Source organism: Oncorhynchus gorbuscha, unplaced genomic scaffold, assembly GCF_021184085.1.
Source record: "Oncorhynchus gorbuscha isolate QuinsamMale2020 ecotype Even-year unplaced genomic scaffold, OgorEven_v1.0 Un_scaffold_541, whole genome shotgun sequence".
Taxonomy (NCBI): domain Eukaryota; kingdom Metazoa; phylum Chordata; class Actinopteri; order Salmoniformes; family Salmonidae; genus Oncorhynchus; species Oncorhynchus gorbuscha.
In genome coordinates this window covers 526956-544871 of record NW_025745368.1, presented here as the reverse complement: position 1 = coordinate 544871, position 17916 = coordinate 526956, and the positions used below count along the sequence as shown (strand labels likewise).

The following is a 17916-nucleotide window of genomic DNA, read 5'->3' as shown; positions in this document are numbered from 1 at the left end:
ATATGTAGAGTTACATAGTGGGGGTTAATATGTAGAGTTACATAGTGTTCAGCATGGTGGGGGTCAGTGGTTAATATGTAGAGTTACATAGTGTTCAGCATGGTGGGGGTTAATATGTAGAGTTACATAGTGTTCAGCATGGTGGGGGTTAATATGTAGAGTTACATAGTGTTCAGCATGGTGGAGGTTAATATGTAGAGTTACATAGTGTTCAGCATGGTGGGGGTTAATATGTAGAGTTACATAGTGTTCAGCATGGTGGGGTCAGTGGTTAATATGTAGAGTTACATAGTGTTCAGCATGGTGGGGTTAATATGTAGAGTTACATAGTGTTCAGCATGGTGGGGGTTAATATGTAGAGTTACATAGTGTTCAGCATGGTGGGGGTCAGTGGTTAATATGTAGAGTTGCATAGTGTTCAGCGTGGTGGGGGTTAATATGTTGAGTTACACAGTGTTCAGCGTGGTGGGGGTCAGTGGTTAATATGTAGAGTTGCATAGTGTTCAGCATGGTGGGGGTTAATATGTAGAGTTACATAGTGTTCAGCATGGTGGGGGTTAATATGTAGAGTTACACAGTGTTCAGCGTGGTGGGGGTTAATATGTAGAGTTACATAGTGTTCAGCATGGTGGGGTCAGTGGTTAATATGTAGAGTTACATAGTGTTCAGCGTGGTGGGGGTTAATATGTAGAGTTACATAGTGTTCAGCATGGTGGGGGTTAATATGTAGAGTTACATAGTGTTCAGCGTGGTGGGGGTTAATATGTAGAGTTACATAGGGTTCAGCGTGGTGGGGGTTAATATGTAGAGTTACATAGTGTTCAGCATGGTGGGGGTCAATATGTAGAGTTACATAGTGTTCAGCATGGTGGGGGTCAATATGTAGAGTTACATAGTGTTCAGCATGGTGGGGGTCAATATGTATAGTTACATAGTGTTCAGCGTGGTGGGGGTTAATATGTAGAGTTACATAGTGTTCAGCATGGTGGGGGTTAATATGTAGAGTTACATAGTGTTCAGCATGGTGGGGGTCAGTGGTTAATATGTAGAGTTGCATAGTATTCAGCATGGTGGGGGTTAATATGTAGAGTTACATAGTGTTCAGCATGGTGGGGGTTAATATGTAGAGTTACAGTGTTCAGCATGGTGGGGGTTAATATGTAGAGTTACATAGTGTTCAGCATGGTGGGGGTCAATATGTAGAGTTATATAGTGTTCAGCATGGTGGGGGTTAATATGTAGAGTTACATAGTGTTCAGCATGGTGGGGTTAATATGTGAGTTACATAGTGTTCAGCATGGTGGGGTTAATATGTAGAGTTATATAGTGTTCAGCGTGGTGGGGTTAATATGTAGAGTTACATAGTGTTCAGCATGGTGGGGGTCAATATGTAGAGTTACATAGTGTTCAGCATGGTGGGGGTCAATATGTAGAGTTACATAGTGTTCAGCATGGTGGGGGTCAATATGTAGAGTTACATAGTGTTCAGCATGGTGGGGGTCAATATGTATAGTTACATAGGGTTCAGCATGGTGGGGGTCAATATGTAGAGTTACATAGTGTTCAGCATGGTGGGGGTCAATATGTAGAGTTACATAGTGGGGGTTAATATGTAGAGTTACATAGTGTTCAGCATGGTGGGGGTCAGTGGTTAATATGTAGAGTTACATAGTGTTCAGCATGGTGGGGGTTAATATGTAGAGTTACATAGTGTTCAGCATGGTGGGGGTTAATATGTAGAGTTACATAGTGTTCAGCATGGTGGAGGTTAATATGTAGAGTTACATAGTGTTCAGCATGGTGGGGGTTAATATGTAGAGTTACATAGTGTTCAGCATGGTGGGGTCAGTGGTTAATATGTCGAGTTACATAGTGTTCAGCATGGTGGGGGTTAATATGTAGAGTTACATAGTGTTCAGCATGGTGGGGGTTAATATGTAGAGTTACATAGTGTTCAGCATGGTGGGGGTCAGTGGTTAATATGTAGACTTACATAGTGTTCAGCATGGTGGGGGTTAATATGTAGAGTTACATAGTGTTCAGCATGGTGGGGGTTAATATGTAGAGTTACATAGTGTTCAGCATGGTGGGGGTTAATATGTAGAGTTGCATAGTGTTCAGGGTGGTGGGGGTTAATATGTAGAGTTACATAGTGTTCAGCATGGTGGGAGTCAGTGGTTAATATGTAGAGTTGCATAGTGTTCAGCGTGGTGGGGGTTAATATGTAGAGTTACAGTGTTCAGCGTGGTGGGGCTTAATATGTAGAGTTACATAGTGTTCAGCATGGTGGGGGTTAATATGTAGAGTTACATAGTGTTCAGCATGGTGGGGGTTAATATGTAGAGTTGCATAGTGTTCAGCGTGGTGGGGGTTAATATGTAGAGTTACATAGTGTTCAGCATGGTGGGGGTTAATATGTAGAGTTACATAGTGTTCAGCGTGGTGGGGGTTAATATGTAGAGTTACATAGTGTTCAGCATGGTGGGGTCAGTGGTTAATATGTCGAGTTACATAGTGTTCAGCATGGTGGGGGTTAATATGTAGAGTTACATAGTGTTCAGCATGGTGGGGGTTAATATGTAGAGTTACACAGTGTTCAGCGTGGTGGGGGTTAATATGTAGAGTTACATAGTGTTCAGCATGGTGTAGGGGTCAGTGGTTAATATGTAGAGTTACATAGTGTTCAGCGTGGTGGGGCTTAATATGTAGAGTTACATAGTGTTCAGCATGGTGGGGGTTAATATGTAGAGTTACATAGTGTTCAGCATGGTGGGGGTTAATATGTAGAGTTACATAGTGTTCAGCGTGGTGGGGGTTAATATGTAGAGTTACATAGTGTTCAGCATGGTGGGGGTTAATATGTAGAGTTACATAGTGTTCAGCATGGTGGGGGTTAATATGTAGAGTTACATAGTGTTCAGCATGGTGGGGGTTAATATGTAGAGTTACATAGTTTTCAGCATGGTGGGGGTTAATATGTAGAGTTACAGTGTTCAGCGTGGTGGGGGTTAATATGTAGAGTTACAGTGTTCAGCGTGGTGGGGGTCAGTGGTTAATATGTAGAGTTAGTGTTCAGCGTGGTGGGGGTCAGTGGTTAATATGTAGAGTTGCATAGTGTTCAGCATGGTGGGGGTTAATATGTAGAGTTGCATAGTGTTCAGCATGGTGGGGGTTAATATGTAAAGTTACATAGTGTTCAGCATGGTGGGGGTTAATATGTGGAGTTACATAGTGTTCAGCATGGTGGGGGTCAGTGGTTAATATGTAGAGTTACATAGTGTTCAGCATGGTGGGGGTTAATATGTAGAGTTACATAGTGTTCAGCATGGTGGGGGTTAATATGTAGAGTTACATAGTGTTCAGCATGGTGGGGGTTAATATGTAGAGTTACATAGTGTTCAGCATGGTGGGGGTTAATATGTAGAGTTACAGTGATCAGCGTGGTGGGTGTTAATATGTAGAGTTACATAGTGTTCAGCATGGTGGGGGTTAATATGTAGAGTTACAGTGGCATGGTGGGGGTCAGTGGTTAATATGTAGAGTTACATAGTGTTCAGCATGGTGGGGGTTAATATGTAGAGTTACAGTGATCAGCGTGGTGGGGGTCAGTGGTTAATATGTAGAGTTACATAGTGTTCAGCATGGTGGGGGTTAATATGTAGAGTTACATAGTGTTCAGCATGGTGGGGGTTAATATGTAGAGTTACATAGTGTTCAGCATGGTGGGTGTTAATATGTAGAGTTACATAGTGTTCAGCATGGTGGGGGTCAGTGGTTAATATGTCTCTGTGTTGTGTTTCAGCTCCTGACCTCCAGTCCGTTCATGTGGCTCGTTGCTCTCAGTGGACTGGTGAGTTCACACCACACTGACCCTGTTGCATAGCAACCAGCATTACCCAACCCCAACCGCAGCCGCTTCTTCAGAAGTTGTAAATCCACACGTCTGAACCACACAGCGCGTGTTCCCCTCAGGTCTCTGGGAAGCTGTACCACGGAAACGCTCTGAGGGTGCAGCGGCTGCTCTTCGTACCCCGCTGGCTGTCCCGTGTAGGGGCCTTCGTCCTGGAGCCCCTGTTCTCCGGGCCCCCGCCCCCCAATGAACCGCCCCTGGGTATGGGGGCTACTCTGGACATCCAGAGACAGCAGAGGATGGATCTCCATGATCAACAGATGCTGCTGGCCCAGTTCCATCAGGCCAGGAGGAACCACAGACCACCACAGGTATGGACAGACACACACACACACACACAGTACTACACACACACACAGTACTATATACACACAGTACTACACACACACACAGTACTACACACACACACACAGTACTACACACACACACAGTACTACACACACACACACAGTACTACACACACACACAGTACTATATACACACACAGTACTATATACACACACAGTACTATACACACACACAGTACTATATACACACACACAGTACTATATACACACACACAGTACTATATACACACACACAGTACTATATACACACACACACACACACACACTACTACACACATACACTACTACACACATACACACACTACTACACACACACACACACACACACAGTACTACACACACACACACACACACACACACACACACACACACAGTACTACACACACACAGAGACTAATGGACACACATTACACACATGACACACACTACTGATCACACCAATCAGAACACACACATACTTTACAGAATATTTAATACAATACACCCTCATTGGCAGAATGACACAGTACTATACATGCATCGGCTACACACAGTTTATAGTCCACACACACAGTACTTCCACACACACAGCTACACACACCACGGTCACTGTCTTCTGAACTGATGTGCAGGCAGGGCTCTTCTAAAGGTCTTCTGAACTGATGTGCAGGCAGGGCTCTTCACAAGGTCTTCTGAACTGATGTGCAGGCAGGGCTCTTCTAAAGGTCTTCTGAACTGATGTGCAGGCAGGGCTCTTCTAAAGGTCTTCTGAACTGATGTACAGGCAGGGCTCTTCTAAAGGTCTTCTGAACTGATGTGCAGGCAGGGCTCTTCTAAAGGTCTTCTGAACTGATGTGCAGGCAGGGCTCTTCTAAAGTGTACATGGCCTTTATTCTGTATGGAAACAATGTTTATATTTATATTGGCCATTTTAGCTTGGATGAGCATTTGCCTTTTTAATATAATTGTTCATAAATAATGCCAGTTATTTAATATTAGGAGTACAGCAATCATTCTGGCATTGTTGCAAAGCTCAGATTCTCCCCATTTTCAATTGATCCAATGCTATTTAACCCCCTACGGCTGTTATGATGGGGATAAAATCAGAGCTGGAAACTGATCCAATGCTATTTAACCCCCTACAGCTGTTATGATGGGGATAAAATCAGAGCTGGAAACTGATCCAATGCTATTTAACCCCCTACAGCTGTTATGATGGGGATAAAATCAGAGCTGGAAACTGATCCAATGCTATTTAACCCCCTACGGCTGTTATGATGGGGATAAAATCAGAGCTGGAAACTGATCCAATGCTATTTAACCCCCTACGGCTGTTATGATGGGGATAAAATCAGAGCTGGAAACTGATCCAATGCTATTTAACCCCCTACGGCTGTTATGATGGGGATAAAATCAGCTGTAAACTGATCCAATGCTATTTAACCCCCTACGGCTGTTATGATGGGGATAAAATCAGCTGTAAACTGATCCAATGCTATTTAACCCCCTACGGCTGTTATGATGGGGATAAAATCAGCTGTAAACTGATCCAATGCTATTTAACCCCCTACGGCTGTTATGATGGGGATAAAATCAGCTGTAAACTGATCCAATGCTATTTAACCCCCTACGGCTGTTATGATGGGGATAAAATCAGAGCTGGAAACTGATCCAATGCTATTTAACCCCCTACGGCTGTTATGATGGGGATAAAATCAGAGCTGTAAACTGTTTAAAGGTGACAGGCAAAGGTCTCCACCAAAAACTGTAACACAACCAATTCTTATTTTCAATGGCGGCTTAGGAACAGTTAACTGCCTGTTCAGGGGCAGAACGACAGATTTGTACCTTTTCAGCTCGGGGATTCGAACTTGCAACCTTTACGTTACTAGTCCAACGCTCTAACCATTAGGCTACAGTGTATACAGTGGGCTCCAATGCCTGGCACTCCTGACTGGCAACACATTAACAATATAATTATATAGAGAAACTCAAAATACCAACGTGTGAGAAATACTGGACTTTATTCATGTTTCCATGGAACCAAACAAAATCATACAATTATTTAATACAAAATCAATTTCAACAAAATCAAGGTTTCATAATTATTGGCACTCCTCATTTCGTACTTAGTGCAACCACCTCTGGCAAGGATAACAGCATGGAGTCTTTTCCTGTAATGTTTGACCAGGTTAAGGAACACATTTGGAGGGATTTTGGACCATTCCTCTATGTAGATCCTTTCAAGATCCTTCACATTCTTGGGTTTGTGCTTATCAACTTCCCTCTTCAACTCAGCACACAGGTTTTCCATTGGATTGAGGTCCGGCGACTGAGATGGCAGAACATTGATGTTGTTGTCACAGAACCATTTCTGTGTGGATCTTGAGGTATGTTTTTGGGTCTTGGTCTTGTTGGAAAGTCCACCTACGGCCAAGTCCCATCCTTCCTCGCAGAGGCAACCAGATTGTCAGATACTTGGTGGAATTCATTATGCCATCAATCGTAACCAGGGCCCCTGGACCTCTGGAATTAAAACAGACCCAAAACATCACTGACCCCCCTCCATATTTCACCGTGCCTCTCCTTGTATGCATCTCTGTTTCGACGCCAAACATGCTAATGCTGGATCTGACCGGAACGTTCCATTTTGGCCTCATCTGACCAGAGTACCCTCTTCCAGTCATAATTTGAATTACGTTTGGCAAACAAAGCGCTTGCGTCTGTGTCTTAGGGTCAGAAAGGGCTTTCTTCTGGTAACCCTCCCAAAGAGCCTGTGGATGTGGAGTAACCCTTCCAAAGAGCCTGTGGTTGTGGAGGTGGAGTCTGGGGCTTTCTTCTCCAAAGAGGTAACCCTTCCAAAGAGCCTGTGGTTGTGGAGGTGGAGTCTGATGGGGCTTTCTTCTGGCAACCCTTCCAAAGAGCCTGTGGTTGTGGAGGTGGAGTCTGATGGGGCTTTTGGAAACCCTTCCAAAGAGCCTGTGGTTGTGGAGGTGGAGTCTGAAAGGGCTTTCTTCTGCAACCCTTCCAAAGAGCCTGGAGGTGGTTGTGGAGCCTGTGGTTGTGGAGTCTGATGGGGCTTTCTTCTTAACCCTTCCAAAGAGCCTGTGGTTGTGCAACCCTTCCAAAGAGCCTGTGGTTGTGGAGGTGGAGTCTGATGGGGCTTTCTTCTGCAACCCTTCCAAAAGAGTCTGTGGTTGTGGAGTTGTGGAGTCTGATGGCAACCCTTCCAAAGAGCCTGTGGTTGTGGAGGTGGAGTCTTCTTCTTCCAAAGAGCCTGTGGTTGTGGAGGTGGAGTCTGATGGGGCTTTCTTCCCTTCCAAAGAGCCTGTGGTTGTGGAGGTGGAGTCTGATGGGGCTTTCTTCTGCAACCCTTCCAAAGAGCCTGTGGTTGTGGAGGTGGGGCTTTCTTCTGCAACCCTTCCAAAGAGCCTGTGGTTGTGGAGGTGGAGTCTGATTTCTTCTGCAACCCTTCCAAAGAGCCTGTGGTTGTGGAGGTGGATGGGGCTTTCTTCTCTTCCAAAGAGCCTGTGGTTGTGGAGGGGAGTCTGATGGGGCTTTCTTCTGCAACCCTTCCAAAGAGCCTGTGGTTGTGGAGGTGGAGTCTGATGGGGCTTTCTTCTGCAACCCTTCCAAAGAGCCTGTGGTTGTGGAGGTGGAGTCTGACGGTGCTTTTTGAAACCTTGTGACCCCAAGACGCCACCAAGGCCTGCAATTCTTTGACCGTTATTATTGGGGATTTGGTTGCTTCTCTCCCCATCCTCCTCCATATCCTCAGGGGGGATAAATGCATTTGCATCCTCTAACCGTGAGGTTTAATTGTTCCATATCTTTAGAGGTTGTTTTATAATTGCCCTGACAGTGCTCAGTGATATATGAAGGTCTTCGACCAGCTGTCTCTTTTGAACTGACAGTTATTTTGTTGACAGCGGGATATTGCATGCGTGTTACCTCATGTTTATACGCTAGTGAAACAGGAAGTGGTGTAATGGCTCAATATAATTCTTCAAGACTTAGGTACACGTAAATAAGTGGAATTTACTTCCTGGTTGAATTTTGGCAGATGTTACAATAATCATTAAGGGTGCCATTAATTGTGGAACCTTGATTTGGAGGGCATTGATTTTTATTTCAATCAAATTGGTTTTGGTGGGTTTCATTGAAGCATTAATAAAGTCCAGTATTTCTCACATGTTGGTATTTTGAGTTTTATAATTTTTGTAAGTATTGGTTGTGCATTGCTAGTCAGGGGTGGCAGTAATTATGGAGCCCACTGTACATATGAGATGAGTAAAGCAGTATGTAAACATTATTAAAGTGGCCAGTGATTCCAAGTCTATGTATATAGGGCAGCAGCCTCTTAAGGAGCAGGGTTCAGTAACTGGGTAGAAGCTAGCTAGTGATGGCTATCTAACAGTGATGGCCTTGAGATAATGTTTTTCAATTACTCTGTCCCAGCTTTGATGCACCTGTACTGACCTCGCCTTTTGGATGATAGCGGGGTGAACAGGCAGTGGCTCGGGTGGTTGTTGTCCTTTATGATCTGTAACATCAGGTGCTGTAGGTAGAGGCAGGTAGTTTGACACTGGTGATGCGTTGGGCAGACCGCATCACACTCTGGAGAGCCCTGGGGTTGCGGGCGGTGCAGTTGCCGTACTAGGTGATACAGCCCGACAGGATGCTCTCAATTGTGAATCTGTAAAAGTTTGTGAGGGTTTTAGGTGCCAAGCCAAATTTCTTCAGCATTCCAAAATAGCATGTTGACAGGTGGCCATGCCTCTTTTAGTGTTAGATCAAAGGTACAAAATCTACTCTGACCAAAATATTATTGCAGATCACTTTGATGTGTTTAGCTTTTCTATAAAGGTTTGGAAACACAGGGAGACCTTTTTTTCCTGTCACCTTTAACCTGTATCCAAGGCTTTGTATTTGTAGTCTATGGTTAATGATGGCTGTGGTTACTGACACAATAGCCATGTTGCCAGCTAAGTTATTTGTTGGTGCCGTGTCCTCTTCAAGGTGTCAGGAGCGTTCCACAGGGATGCTGGACCATGTTGACTCCAATGCTTTCCACAGTTGTGTCAAGTTGGCTGGATGTCTTTTGGTGGTTTCTTGATACACAAAGGAAACTGAGTGTTAGAAACCCAACAGAATTGCAGTTCTTGGCACAAACCGGTGTGCCTGGCACCTACTACCATACCCCGTTCAAAGGCACTTAAATCTTGCCCATTCAACCTCTGAAAGGCACACATAGACAATTCATGTCTCAACTGTCTCAAGGCTTTAAAATCCTTGTTTAACCAGTCTACTCCCCTTCATCTACACTGATTGAAGTGGATTTAACAAGTTACATCAATAAGGGATCATAGCTTTTACCTGGTCAGTCCGTGTCATGGAAAGAGCAGGTGTTCCTAATGTTTTGTATTACTAGTAAGCCTATTTGGACAAGGCTGAATATGCACAAAATGGAAGTTAGAGGTGGCCTATATATGAATGATTTAATGGAAAATGCATTGACTAAAATGACTGCATAAAACTAGACTAAAATTGTCCAGAGTTTTAGTCGACTGACAATAAGTGAAACTAAGAAGGACAAAATGACTAAAAGCTATTTGTCAGACTCAAACTAAATCTAAAATGGCTGCCAAAATGAACACAGTCTCTGGCTTCAATGCGTTCAAGACAACTGGGAACTCTGGGGGGGAAAAACTAAGCTGACTGGGAAAAATCACTTTGAACGGTCATCTCAGAATTACAAGTTGGAAACTCGGGCATCATCCGAGAGCTCCACGTTCTCTGACTTGAAGATCACTGATGTCGTGATTTTTCCCAGTCTGAGAAAAATATATATATTTTCCCAGAGTTCCCAGTTGTCTTGAACGCACCATGATTGTCCCTCTCTGTCCTTCCCAGAATGGCCTAATGAACTGGAACAGATTTTTCCCATCGCTGAGACACAGAGGACAGAACCTTCCCCCAGAGCCACAACCACACCCCTCTCCACCGCTGCAGCCACACCCCTCTCCACAGCAGCTCCACCCCTCTCCACAGCAGCTCCACCCCTCTCCACAGCAGCTCCACCCCTTTCCACAGCAGCCACACCCCTCTCTACAGCAGCTCCACCCCACAGCTCCTCCCTTGGTCAACACTCCTGTAGCTGAAGAACAGGTGAGCACTGTGAGCGCGGACACAGAATTGCGTTTCTTTACCAGTTTCGTGTTAGCATTTCTCTGATGTTTGTGTGTTTATTTCTGTTTCCCATAGGTTGCCAGATTGATGGAGATGGGCTTCTCCAGAATAGATGCTCAGGATGCCCTCAGAGCGTCCAACAACGACATCAACGTGGCAACCAACTTTCTACTGCAGCATTTAGGGTAGGGAGGAGTCTGAAAGATGTAGAACCTGAGAGAGAAAAACAACAGAGGGAACAGAATGAAGTGTGTGGCTGATCCAGTGAGCAGGGTCCTGGGGGTTTGAGGCTGAAGAGTGGGTCTGATCCAGTGAGCAGGGTCCTGGGGGTTTGAGGCTGAAGAGTGGGTCTGATCCAGTGAGCAGGGTCCTGGGGGTTTGAGGCTGAAGAGTGGGTCTGATCCAGTGAGCAGGGTCCTGGGGGTTTGAGGATGAAGAGTGGGTCTGATCCAGTGAGCAGGGTCCTGGGGGTTTGAGGCTGAAGAGTGGGTCTGATCCAGTGAGCAGGGTCCTGGGGGTTTGAGGATGAAGAGTGGGTCTGATCCAGTGAGCAGGGTCCTGGGGGTTTGAGGCTGAAGAGTGGGTCTGATCCAGTGAGCAGGGTCCTGGGGGTTTGAGGATGAAGAGTGGGTCTGATCCAGTGAGCAGGGTCCTGGGGGTTTGGGGCCAGGGGGACCGGCCTGCTCTGGAGCTCCAGAGGACTACACAGAGAATAACTCAACACAGACTACACAATTACTAGGAGGAAAGGAGAGAGGAGGACAGTAATGCTGCTGCTGTCCACCAGGCTTCCTGAAGGGTGAAGAGGGCTGTCCACAGTGCTTCCTGGTAGTGGGTGCTCAGCCCTGTTCCAGATAGTTTGGAAACTCTATCCTGTCACCTTGCTGCTGAAGGACAGAAGATGGAGGATCAGAAGGCTGCTATTCTCAGGGCTTGTTGCATCTAGTGTCTTCTCTATACTCTATATATAGCATTACCATGGTTCATTACGGCTTCCTCCACCTCACACACACCTTCGCCCAGAAAACACACACACACACACACACACACACACACACACACACACACATTCGCCAGTCCCGAAAGGTTTTATTTTGTGTCATTTGTCCATGGACGGTGATTACAGGAGTTTGTTTGCTTGACTTCTGCAGAATTAATCTAAAATCTTAAAGGGGTTTGAAATGAGGAGAATATACTAAATTATGGAAACTGTCAATCTTGTATACTCAATGACAAACGTCTGCACATGTAATACTTAGTGGATGGCTTGTATGTTTAGCTGCTCAGTGGCTACATTCTGGTTAACGACACTATGGAATAAAATCATGGTGACAAGATATTAATTATTTAAACTGCTTCTCTAGTTTTTCACAAAATCATTGAGGATTTAACACTTATTTATATAATTTGTATTTACTTTTTGTTTTATGTGACTGACTGTATAAACGGAGGTGTGCTTGTTGTTTGGTTAAACCTATGCCTGTGTGTGGTGTTATTATGCTACAGATTACAAATGATTAACAATTTAACGAACTGCTTCCAACCACTGAAATATATGCAATGTGCTCTGCTGTGGTAACCGTGCTGCCCATACAGCGTTACAACAGTATAATGGCCTAATGAATAAACCTACCTCTCACCTTCAGATGCTTTTCTGCTTTACTTCACAGCCTTACTCGTATAACATTTTTATTGTGCTTTGGGATGACTGCACTGACAACCATGGCGAATAATAAATAGTTCCCGTTTTGAGAGAAATATTAGTTTTACACTGCCATCTCCAGGTCGTTGTTGGAATAGGCACTTTCTGCCAGAGCCGAAATTGTAAGGTGCTCTGAATGTTGCTGTTTGATTCTCCGCGGAATTAGAAATCATGACAATAAAGCCCGTTTTTATTATAGATTATTATTATTTTATTATAAAATGTCTTCTATCTATTTAACACAAAGTGCTATTCTTTCAACAACAGCACAGCCAACTTTACCTCCAGAGTCCCATCATCCTCCACGGAAGAACACGTCCATGTAGACGCAGATGACGTGTCTGCCCGCTGCAGGAAAAGTCCCAGCTCCGTTAGCGTTAGCTACCTTCTGTCAACTGTCCTATCTGGTGAATTCAAATGCCAGCTAGCCTGTCACCCCCTGTGTAGACAGATATTAGCGTTACGCCAAGAAACGTTTAGCTAACTAGGTTCGTCGAGAGAAGAGGAAAATGTGCTCCCTGCACAGAGGCTCTGTTTTGGTGATCTCCCTTCTGCTACACAGCGCTACAAGTTTCTATCTACCGGGTCTGGCCCCTGTTAGTTTTTGTGAACCAGGACAGGCTGGGAAAGAGAATGAAGTACCGGACTGTAAGGTAATTAGATCAACAACAACAACAAATGCGCTGACGGTTTCATGCCATCTTTCCTTTCTAATTATCAGCTGGCAAGTAAAAGCTAGATACCAGTTAAGTTGCCTGCTAGCTGCTAATGTTAGCATTCTGAAACTCCTTGGAAGGGATCAGAACAGCTTGCTGTCTTGGTTACCATTAGAACCTGGATAGCTGTCATAATGATGAATCACTAGGTAACGGTGAGTAGAATCTAAATGGAGCTAGTTCGAACCAGTGTTGTTGGCCAACCAGTCACAGTAAGCTATCTGTAATGCATATTGGTCGCTAGAAAGCTAGCTAGCTAGCTAATTAGCACCCCCCCTACGAGCTAGTTGGGCTACTACTTGTGAGACAACTGCTTTACTTGTGTTGTAGATAGCTAATTAGTTCATCCATACTTTTGATCAGAAGTTACTTGTCATTAAAACATTTAATTATGTCCTAAATTCCGTATTATCCTCATCTAAAAGAGAGCTGTCAACTGCATGACAGTTGTTCTTTGAGGAAGGGCCTGAATAAGAACTGATAAGAATCAATTCCACTGCGGAACAGGACATAAATAAATCCTGTAAAGTTTTCCTGTGAACTCCTCCCTCCCATTTCAGATCTCTAGTCTAATTGCCTAATTGTGCCGTTGAGCTGTAATATGTACTGTATTCTAGATGTTGTTGCCGATACTTGTCATCTACCATTTTGAGAAAATAACTGTGCTTTTGATTGTTTTTCAGTCGACCATCGAGATATTTGTGAACAGACTGGATTCTGTGGAGTCTGTCTTACCCTATGAATACACTGCGTAAGTACATCAGGAACAACAACTTGTTATTGGTCTTCTACAGTTCTCAGTCTTGCTGCTGAAGGCTGTGGGTTCGGTGCTTTTGGACAGTGTTCTTATTGTGTAGTTGCAGACTTAGTGTACGGGGAAGATATAGGTTGCGTTCCAAATGACTCCCTATACAGTGCACTACTTTTGACCAATGGGCCGTGGCCAAAAGTAGTGCACTGTGTAAGGAATAGGGTGACATTTGGGATACAGACATGTGTTGGGAACATGGTGAAGTCAGCCAGGGTAGGACTAGGCACACTAATACTGTCTGATAAACTAGAGCATCTCTCTGTCACCATCCTCTCTGACTCTTTCTCCTCTCTGTCACTCACCATCCTCTCCTACTCTTCTCTCTGTCACTCACCATCCTCTCCTACTCTTTCTCCTCTCTGTCACTCACCATCCTCTCCTACTCTTCTCTCTGTCACTCACCATCCTCTCCTACTCTTTCTCCTCTTTGTCACTCACCATCCTCTCCTACTCTTTCTCCTCTCTGTTACTCACCATCCTCTCCTACTCTTTCTCACCTGTCTCTTTCTCCCGCTCTGACTCTTTCTCCTCTTTGTCACTCACCATCCTCTCCTACTCTTTCTCCTCTCTGTTACTCACCATCCTCTCCTACTCTTTCTCACCTGTCTCTTTCTCCCACTCTGTCTCTTTCTCCTCTCTGTCACTCACCATCCTCTCCTACTCTTTCTCCTCTCTGTCACTCACCATCCTCTCCTACTCTTTCTCACCTGTCTCTTTCTCCCGCTCTGTCTCTTTCTCCTCTCTGTCACTCACCATCCTCTCCTACTCTTTCTCCTCTCTGTCACTCACCATCCTCTCCTACTCTTTCTCCTCTCTGTCACTCACCATCCTCTCCTACTCTTTCTCCTCTCTGTCACTCACCATCCTCTCCTACTCTTTCTCCTCTCTGTCACTCACCATCCTCTCCTACTCTTTCTCCTCTCTGTCACTCACCATCCTCTCCTACTCTTTCTCCTCTCTGTCCTCACCATCCTCTCCTACTCTTTCTCCTCTCTGTCACTCACCATCCTCTCCTACTCTTTCTCCTCTGTCACTCACCATCCTCTCCTACTCTTTCTCCTCTCTGTCACTCACCATCCTCTCCTACTCTTTCTCACCTGTCTCTTTCTCCCGCTCTGTCTCTTTCTCCTCTCTGTCACTCACCATCCTCTCCTACTCTTTCTCCTCTCTGTCACTCACCATCCTCTCCTACTCTTTCTCCTCTCTGTCACTCACCATCCTCTCCTACTCTTTCTCCTCTCTGTCACTCACCATCCTCTCCTACACTTTCTCCTCTCCTACTCTTTCTCCTCTCTGTCACTCACCATCCTCTCCTACTCTTTCTCCTCTCTGTCACTCACCATCCTCTCCTACTCTTTCTCCTCTCTGTCACTCACCATCCTCTCCTACTCTTTCTCCTCTCTGTTACTCACCATCCTCTCCTACTCTTTCTCACCTGTCTCTTTCTCCCGCTCTGACTCTTTCTCCTCTTTGTCACTCACCATCCTCTCCTACTCTTTCTCCTCTCTGTTACTCACCATCCTCTCCTACACTTTCTCACCTGTCTCTTTCTCCCGCTCTGTCTCTTTCTCCCGCTCTGTCTCTTTCTCCCGCTCTGTCTCTTTCTCCCGCTCTGTCTCTTTCTCCCGCTCTGACTCTTTCTCCCGCTCTGTCTCTTTCTCCCGCTCTGTCTCTTTCTCCCGCTCTGACTCTTTCTCCCGCTCTGTCTCTTTCTCCCGCTCTGTCTCTTTCTCCCGCTCCGTCTCTTTCTCCCGCTCCGTCTCTTTCTCCCGCTCCGTCTCTTTCTCCCGCTCCGTCTCTTTCTCCCGCTCTGTCTCTTTCTCCCGCTCTGTCTCTTTCTCCCGCTCTGTCTCTTTCTCCCGCTCTGACTCTTTCTCCCGCTCTGACTCTTTCTCCCGCTCTGTCTCTTTCTCCCGCTCTGTCTCTTTCTCCCGCTCTGTCTCTTTCTCCCGCTCTGTCTCTTTCTCCCGCTCTGTCTCTTTCTCCCGCTCTCTCTTTCTCCCGCTCTGTCTCTTTCTCCCGCTCTGACTCTTTCTCCCGCTCTGTCACTATAGCAGCACCAGCGATATCCAACTGTGACTGTAATTCTGAAGTCCGTAGACGATGTTAATAATACTCTATTGCAGTGCTTGACTTGGACAGGAACTCACTGGGGCTGAGTTCCGGGACCTCTTATAGAATATTAGCTCAAAAGTATGATGGAGCTCCTGCACCTAAATACAAACAGTACTGGCACCTATTTCAGACCAAGGCCAGCACTGTTCTATTACAGTAGTTCTGCTTCAACAAAATGGCTGCCTAATGTTTAAGATTAGCTGAATCATGGTTTAGAGAAATAGTCAATAGAAGATATAGATATTGGCTTAAGTCAACGAAACAGGCCACTTAAAACCAGTTTCAGTCCTTACTCTGGATCTGAAAACTCCAATGGCATTAAATCAAAGATGGGATACTTTGATAACAATAGCTACTTAGGGTTATGATACTTGGATAACAATAGCTACTTAGGGTTATGATACTTGGATAACAATAGCTACTTAGGGTTATGATACTTGGATAACAATAGCTACTTAGGGTTATGATACTTGGATAACAATAGCTACTTATGGTTATGATACTTGGATAACAATAGCTACTTAGGGTTATGATACTTGGATAACAATAGCTACTTAGGGTTATGATACTTGGATAACAATAGCTACTTAGGGTACTTAGGGTTATGATACTTGGATAACAATAGCTACTTAGGGTTATGATACTTGGATAACAATAGCTACTTAGGGTTATGATACTTGGATAACAATAGCTACTTAGGGTTATGATACTTGGATAACAATAGCTACTTAGGGTTATGATACTTGGATAACAATAGCTACTTAGGGTTATGATACTTGGATAACAATAGCTACTTAGGGTTATGATACTTGGATAACAATAGCTACTTAGGGTTATGATACTTGGATAACAATAGCTACTTAGGGTTATGATGTGACACCTGAATTACTTTATTTATTATTTACCTACGTTAAATGTGATACTAGAGGCCTCAACATGCTCAGCCACAGGAGCTGTTCTGTCACGCCGTTAGAGGACACTAATGTCCCTTTTCCACCGAGGGGTTGTGGAGAGGGTCAGGGGACTGTAACTGAAGTGACGTTGCAGTGTTAAGTGTGCGTGAGAAATGTGGCCTTCTTTATGTTAGCTTGCTGTGTGACTGAGAGGTTGTTGTTGAAATGTGGCCTTTATGTTAGAGAGGTTGTTGTTGAAATGTGGCCCTTTATGTTAGCTTGCTGTGTGACGAGAGGTTGTTGTTGAAATGTGGCCCTTTATGTTAGCTTGCTGTGTGACTGAGAGAGGAGAGGTTGTTGTTGAAATGTGGCCTTTATGTTAGCTTGCTGTGTGACTGAGAGAGGAGAGGTTGTTGTTGAAATGTGGCCTGTGTGGCTGAGAGAGGAGAGGTTGTTGTTGAAATTTATGTTAGCTTGCTGTGTGACTGAGAGAGGAGAGGTTGTTGTTGAAATGTGGCCTTTATGTTAGCTTGCTGTGTGACTGAGAGAGAGGTTGTTGTTGAAATGTGGCCTTTATGTTAGCTTGCTGTGTGACTGAGAGGAGAGGTTGTTGTTGAAATGTGGCCTTTATGTTAGCTTGCTGTGTGACTGAGAGGAGAGGTTGTTGTTGAAATGTGGCCTTCTTTATGTTAGCTTGCTGTGTGACTGAGAGAGGAGAGGTTGTTGTTGAAATCTGGGTATCAGAGAAAAAGTACCAGCAGCAGATGGTTTAAAAAGGAAGACAAAATGCTACAGTTTGTGAACTGAAGTAGAAATCATATGTTGTGTTAACGTTTCTGTCTTGTTGTTGTGGGAACTCTCAGGGCATGTTCATCTTGTTATGGGCTGGCTTGGTGTTGTGGGGAACTCTCAGGGCATGTTCATCTTGTTATGGGCTGGCTTGGTGTTGTGGGAACTCTCAGGGCATGTTCATCTTGTTACTCATGGCTGGCTTGGTGTTGTGGGAACTCTCAGGGCATGTTCATCTTGTTATGGGCTGGCTTGGTGTTGTGGGACTCTCAGGGCATGTTCATCTTGTTATGGGCTGGCTTGGTGTTGTGGGGAACTCTCAGGGCATGTTCGTCTTGTTATATGGCTGGCTTGGTGTTGTGGGACTTCTCAGGAACTCTGGCAGGGCATGTTCATCTTGTTATGGGCTGGTTCATCTTGGTGTTGTTGTGGGAACTCTCAGGGCATGTTCATCTTGTTATGGGC

General features: G+C 44.8%; 1 protein-coding gene and 1 long non-coding RNA gene across 2 annotated transcripts in view; one reads left to right on the top strand and one right to left on the bottom strand.

Moving 5' to 3' along the window:
* The window catches only part of LOC124018528 (ubiquitin-associated domain-containing protein 2-like), a 34209-nt gene extending 22139 nt beyond the window's left edge, over nucleotides 1-12070 (top strand). Inside the window, 4 exon segments of the mRNA XM_046333861.1 lie at nucleotides 3803-3850; nucleotides 3973-4221; nucleotides 10150-10404; nucleotides 10501-12070. Of these exon segments, the coding sequence (XP_046189817.1) occupies nucleotides 3803-3850; nucleotides 3973-4221; nucleotides 10150-10404; nucleotides 10501-10614 (666 nt within the window). The 3' untranslated portion in view covers nucleotides 10615-12070.
* LOC124018530 lies at nucleotides 5024-11380 on the bottom strand. The gene is made up of 4 exons (XR_006835634.1): nucleotides 10446-11380; nucleotides 9139-9347; nucleotides 8716-8932; nucleotides 5024-5130 (listed from the first exon to the last, which is right to left on the bottom strand). It is a non-coding gene; the product is annotated as an uncharacterized LOC124018530 (long non-coding RNA).
* Nucleotides 12071-17916: the final 5846 nt, after the last annotated feature.